The sequence below is a fragment of the Brassica oleracea genome, chromosome C9 (genome assembly GCF_000695525.1).
Source record: "Brassica oleracea var. oleracea cultivar TO1000 chromosome C9, BOL, whole genome shotgun sequence".
Classification (NCBI taxonomy): Eukaryota; Viridiplantae; Streptophyta; class Magnoliopsida; order Brassicales; family Brassicaceae; genus Brassica; species Brassica oleracea.
Window position 1 is genome coordinate 39,657,883 of NC_027756.1, and position 7,088 is coordinate 39,664,970.

General features: G+C 29.1%; 1 protein-coding gene across 4 annotated transcripts in view; it reads right to left on the reverse strand.

Annotated features, from left to right (window-relative positions):
- Positions 1-1,991, reverse strand: part of LOC106313958 (NAC domain-containing protein 73) — a 4,535-nt gene extending 2,544 nt beyond the window's left edge. For 2 of the 4 annotated variants that reach the window (XM_013751901.1, XM_013751900.1), the window contains exons 1-3: positions 1,700-1,991; positions 1,229-1,391; positions 895-1,087 (exon numbers count right to left, since the gene is read on the reverse strand). In XM_013751901.1, the coding sequence (XP_013607355.1) occupies positions 895-1,087; positions 1,229-1,339 (304 nt within the window). In that variant the 5' untranslated portion in view covers positions 1,340-1,391; positions 1,700-1,991. Of the gene's footprint in view, positions 1-894; positions 1,088-1,228; positions 1,475-1,528; positions 1,614-1,699 lie in introns of those variants that run through there. The other 2 variants (XM_013751899.1, XM_013751898.1) reach the window with 2 other exon arrangements.
- Between the last annotated feature and the right edge of the window lie 5,097 nt (positions 1,992-7,088).

Below are 7,088 nucleotides of genomic sequence, written 5' to 3' on the forward strand. Positions count from 1 at the left end.
TTTTTTTGAATAACTAAGAAATATTCCAAGAAAATTAATCTGCCAGGTTCATTAAAGACTGAATTACCTATGTTGATAATTTAAAATTAGTTAAATATGTATCATTATTGTATTTCAGAATACCTTTTCTTTTGAAACTTTTTTTAACCATGTTGGATGTAGATGTTTCAAAGAAATATTTATCCTTTTCAATTAATTATTTATAATCTACATATTTAGCTAAAATATCAGAACTACATTTATTTTTATATATAACACGGAGAACATGCAAAAATATTCCAAAAATTTCATAGTACTCCCTCCGTTTCAGATTATTTGTCGTTTTAGACTTCGGCACACAGATTAAGAAGACATTTGATTTCGTATATTTACTAAATAAAAACATCATTTCCAATACACATAACCACATTTCAACCAATTAAAAAATAGATAAAAATATATAATCAATAAATTTTGCATTAAAATTATAAATCGACACTTATTTTGAACAAAAAATTTACCCTACAACGACAAGTAATCTGAAACGGAGGGAGTAATAGTTAAGAATGATTAGGATATATATATATATATATATATATATATATATATACATAAATAGCATCAATAGAATGAATTTCAAAATGAATTCATAGTTTTATTAAAAATTAAGGCTGGTGACAAAAAAAAGGGTAAAGTTTTGGGTTAAAAAATAAAATATAAAAGAAGGCTAGGAACTAATAAAGGAGTGGTGATTTCTAGATTGATTTATAGTACAAGAAATATATGTCACCTCTAAACTATATAAATATCAAATCAGTTCATACTGTTTTGTGCTGATGATACGTACAGATCAAACTTCTGGATTTTGTTTTAATAAAACTTATAAAGTTTGTTGCATCAAAAAGATAACTGAACCTGGAAGCTTCTGTGGGTGAGTGTAACAGATCCCATCTTCTCCGTCAATGGTTGGGATGAACTCATCTATAAGTGGATGAGACGGAAACCATTTCTTATTTCCTTCTTTTCCCTTCACTTTTGCTTCTAAATGCTCAACAAGCTCTTGATCCGTCGGATCAAATTTCACTCCCGCCGGCAGTCCAAACCAATTCTTAAAAAAAGAGAGAGAAAAGGGAAAGAGGATGAATGATGATGAAGAGCACATTTAAAGAAATAAAAGTTAAAGAGAATATCTTTTATTTATATTTCTGGTTTTTTGATGAGTATATGTGTTATGGAATAGGAATATTACTGGTTTAGTAGCGGCTTGAATCATGCGGCCACATCCAGGACAATGCTTTGATCCGCAAAGATAATGATGTTCCTCGAGCTTTGAATCAATGAGGTTAAATGTATTCTTCATTTCCGTGTTCGAAAGCTAAGATGAATGATCTAATTCAGTACGAGAGATTGATCTGCAAGTTCATCAAAAATAAAGCTTCGACTCATTGCTTGAAGAATAAAAACACACATATATATATATAAATAAATATTTAACGCATAACAGTTAGTACAAAGTAGTAAATATATATTCAGATGACCAGATATATACGAGATCTACTGAAACTAGAAATGGAAAGAAAGAAATCAGATTAGCTGAGATTGATCTCAACATGTAAAGCTTGAGATTAATTAATGATCTCAGATTTAAAAAAAAAAATATAAAGCAATTTTTTTTAAAAAAAAATGACCCAAAAAAGGTGAAAAACAAAATCAAAGGTACCCGAGTCATATCAGATCGACTGAACTAAAAGTGGAAGAGAAGTAGAAGAATTTGATAAAGACGGGAGTGATCTCAATATATATAGCTAGAGATTATAATATATGTTTTTATATGAACAACTTATTGTAAGTGTATATTTATGATTTGAACAAAGTTTAATTATTATAACTATTTCTTTTTGGTTGCAGAAGAGACACAGAAACACATGTGGATACGACTTTAAGTACTGGAAAATCTATGTCAAGTAGATAAAGAAAGGAAGAAGAAAGAGGAAGAAGAAGAGTAAAGGAAATAAAAGGAGTTGAGACTGAAAAGGTTAAACCCTAATTTTACTCTGTCTTGTCGTCTGCGAGTCCTCGATGACTTGACCAAACCTATTTATGTATTTTCTTTCTGTTTTTATTTTTATTTTCTTTAACGACCTAAAGTAGTGTTACCGGTAGGGGTGGGCATTTCGGTTTAACTATGGGTTCGGTTTGGGTTCGGTTTGGTTTGGGTTATATGGGTCTAAGAAAATTGTAACCAAAGTCAACCCATATTAGTTTGGTTTGGTTTATATTCGGTTTGGTTTGGTTTTAGTTCGGTTCGGTTCGGTTTTAGTTTGGTTTGGTTTGTGTTTGGTTCGGTTTAATTTGGTTTGTTTGTATCTTTCTATTCAGTCGAATTTATTTTTTTAGTTTTCTTCTAGTTCAATTACAAAAATATAACTAATAAATATATAAACAATTCATCATTTGACACTAAATCAATATTTTCTTCATATTTAAACGTAAAAAAACATCACAATAAATATGTAGAATATATGATCCAATAACTTTTTGGTTTTGATGTTAATGCATCAGACTATATTCTTTTATTTTATTTTTAGTTGTGTTTATTCTATTCATTGTAGAAGTAAAATGTATATATAAAATTATGGTTAGCTGTTTAGGCTAAATTTGCAAATATATTAAATCTCAATATTATTAATAGATTTAATTAATATATATTAAAAATACTTCGGTTTGGTTCGGTTTAAAACCAAACCAAACTGAACCATTCGGGTTGATAAAATCTTGAATCAAATGGTTTAGACATATAATTTGGTTTGGTTTGGATCAGTTTGAGTTCGGTTGGGTCGGTTTGGTTCGGTTCGGTTCGGTTTTTTTGCCCACCCCTAGTTACCGGTGACTAAGGAATAAGAAAAAACATTCAATTTCTTATAATTCCCATAAAAATACACTATTTATAAAGAATTAATTTTATTTCTATTCTTTATCATTCTTTTTTTTTGTAGAGAATAACAAAGCAAAATTATTCTTCATTATTGAGGAAAAACAATCATTCACACGCATTCCTTTAATTTTATTCATCTTTGTTCCTTTTTTTGTTCCTAGTGTTTCTCAAATGGTCACCAATCACACAATACATTCTACAGCCGTATATATGTACAATAGTTCTTGCGCAAACAATGCAAGCTGAGGATATTGTGAATAAAATAAATATTATAAACTGATTAAGATTTAATTCTGTTTTCAGTATTCTATTTTTTAAAGAATCGCTATTTTCTACTACAATCTCCATCATCGTTCATAAAAGGACTAGGTTATTTACCCGCACTTGCGGGATTAATAATCTTACAAATATTTGTAAATAAATATATTTTAAAGTTTTTATAAGGGATAAAGTTTTTTTATTTTAATAAAATATATTTTACTACGTAAAATAAATTTGAAAACATTCATATATATACATAAAACTATATACATGGATTTATATTTATTTTAAAAATATTATGATGTAAAGTATTTTTGGATAACATAATATATAATCTTTTTAATTTATGGTAATTATATATTAATAAATTAATCTAATTTTATTATTTATTTAGGATAATGAAGATTTTAAACCTCTAACTTTAAACTTGAGAAAAAAAATCACTTCGTAAATAATATATAAGTATTTTTGAAAATGTGCCAACTTTTGTCAAAAATTATCAAAATGAGTGATTTTGATTCTCTTAATAAATTTATCTTAAAAGATAGATGATTCATTATATCTTATATGATATATATACTAAAATTAAAACCGATTTAATATTACTAAACCAAATATAATGTAAACATATATTTTAATATTATTAAAGTAAATATAATATAAATTTAACTATGATATTATTGTTACAATTTTTTAGTTATTTTGAAGATAATGATAAATTATCAGCTAAATTACTAAAACTATTTATTAAAATTAATAATAAAGCATAAAATATAACTAAACCTAATCCAATGTGTATATCCTCGTATCCAGCAAATGAGAAATATGTTTTCAAGCAACTTAAGTAGAATCATGATCCACTAAATAGGTTTTAAAGAAGTATTGGATTTAAGTTACAAAAAAAGAAGTATTGCATTTCCACATTATTTTAAAATCATGAAGCGTTAACCTATAACTTTTTCCTACATATCAATATGAAATTTTTTTATAGTCATCCAATCACTTTCATTCAATTCACTGGATATATTAAAACATTAGCAAATTCCTTTTTAATGCCATCAACAATATTCCTTGTTAATGTATGATCTATCTTCTCACCGTGTACTATTAGAAAACAATCAATATTTCAAAACTTTATAATATAAAAGTATAACTAACTATTAAAACTCAACAATCAATAAACATGTCAATATGTATTGCAAAATCAAGGGTTTCAAAATAGTCAATGAACATCAATACATATTGCAAAATCAAAGGTTTCATTATGTCCATCAATAAACAACAATACGTATATACATGTATCCACCAATACAAAATCAAGGGTTTCATTATATCCCAGTCCCTTAGCATGGTTAAACTTTTGTAATAGTTTAAAGCAAATTTTCCATATAAACTTAACAGCAAATATTATATAATCGGCAAATTCAAACATTATGCATTTAGTTTACAATAAATAAAATAATATCAAATATTTATATAATGATGATTTTTAAGTTTTAAATAGTAATATAGATCGATTATTTAAACATAGATTCAATTAAAATAATTAAAATATGACAAATAAGAAAATTATTAATTAAAAGTGTTGAAAACATGAAAAATAAGCAAAATATCTTAAAATCATGGAGAACATGACAAGTCAAATTTCCCATATAAACTTAACATCAAATATTATATAATCGGCAAATTCAAACATTATGCATTTATTTTCGAATAAATAAAATAATATCAAATATTTATATAATGATGATTTTTAAGTTTTAAATAATAATATAGATCGATTATTTAAACATAGATTCAATTAAAATAATTAAAATATGACAAATAAAAAAATTATTAATTAAAAGTGTTGAAAACATGACAAATAAACAAAATATCTTAAAATCATGGAGAACATAACAAGTAAACCAAATCACTTCTCAAATAATATTACAGATAGACATACTTGTTTTTCAATATTGTGATTGAGATGTAAATTCTTGTATTTTTGTATTAAAAAAAAGAGATTTTGATGAATAGGGGACCTTCGGAGATTCCACATCTCGTTTTACGTGTTTACGTTAAATTTGAGTTGGGACATTTTCATTAGTTAATTGATTAAATAATTTGACATGACGAACTTTTGAGCTTAATTCCGGATTAATTAATAAAACAGCATATTATATTATATAAAAAATAGATTATATTCTAAAGAATGCAGTAAAGAACATAGGAAAAAGCATTTAAGGATAATCTCTTTGGATTATAAGGCAAACACATGTTTTACGAATCTTTTTCTTTTTTACTTTGGCCACGTTATTTGATTTACTGTATACAGGAGGAAATTAATTTGTTTAGGTTTCTTTGGACTTCCTACATTGATGTGGGTCCAATGATAATGTCGGGAGATGGGGCCCATCCGCAGATTTGTTTGAACAACGTATATAACGGTTATGATTTATTTGATCTCATGTTAATTTTTTTTGGTAAAAATCTCATGATTATTAGGTTTCACATTTTGCTCCCTTTGTAAAAGAGAAAGAAAAAAGGAAAAAAAAATTCCGCTCAGACGAGAATAATTTATTAGCTGTAGTTCAATAAGATTAATTTTTTTTTTTTTACCATCTATTATTTTATTAATGGACTAAGCCCAAAGAGAATCCACCTACATTCATAAAGTCCAAAACAAAAGGCCAAACTAAAGAACAAAAAACATTGGGCCAAGCCCAATCCGATAAACGATCGGCGCCATCCGTCGCCACGCGTACTGAAACGCGCATGGACGCCCACGTGTTGAAACCCACCCCTTCCAGAGACACGCGTCACCTGGTCACATCACCGTGACCGACACCAAGAAGTCATCGCCGGCGAAGACGAAACCACTTGTAGTTTCACCGGAACACGCCGGAGTCTGAGACCATCTCACCCATCTGTTTCACCTGGACTCTTCAACGGAGAGCTGCATCGAGACTATCTCGAGATCTCCTCTAGAGCCATCGAAACTACCACTGAACAAATTAAGAACCGCATCCAACTCATCCTCCTTCACCGCTTGAGACTAAGGGTAGTCAAATCGACATCAATCGAATCACAACTGTAAGATTCGAGAGTCAATTGAGCAAAAAAAGCACAAAAGGCCTTGATCGGACGGAACCGGGAAAAGGACCCGGAGTAAGCCCGAGAAAGCGAAGCAAACGCTTTCCGGAAATAAAAGCCGGCGAAGAAGAACTGGAGAAGCTTCTTCTTCCCAGAGTCGACAGCCCGATGAACGGGAACAACTCCGGCGAACCAAACCCAAAGCTTTCTCTCTCCTCTGTGTAGGATTTTTAGAGAGGGAACAAAGCTGAGAGAGACTTTTTTATTCAACAAGAGCTTATCCAATAAGATTAACTTAAGAATTGAAAGATTATTTCGTTTATAAATTAAATCTTCTCTGGAAACACATGCATTCCCCATCATTTCAATAGATTTGATTACGTTTCCGGTTTCTCATATCGTAATTTAAATGTTGGAATAGAATGAGTTATCATATTATGACTTATTTAAATGTTGGAATAGAATGAGTTATCATATTATGAAAGCAATAGCTCGGTATTTATTATACAAGGTAATGAACCTAAGTTGATAAAGACGCAGATTAATATTATCATTATCTTAAACTAACTAGGACTTATCCCCATACTCTTCTTTAAGTTAGAAGTGTGAGATTACGAACACCCAACTTGGATAGTAATTCTTCAAAGAGAGGGCGAGGTAACGCCTTAGAAAGAATGTCAGCGAGCTGGTTCCTGGAAGACACATGTTCGGTATACATAAGCTTGGACTTAACAGCATCCCGAACATGATGACAATTCCTCTCGATATGCTTAGTTCTTTCATGAAAGACAGGGTTGGCATCAATGTGAAGAGCAGACTTGTTGTCGCAATATAACTT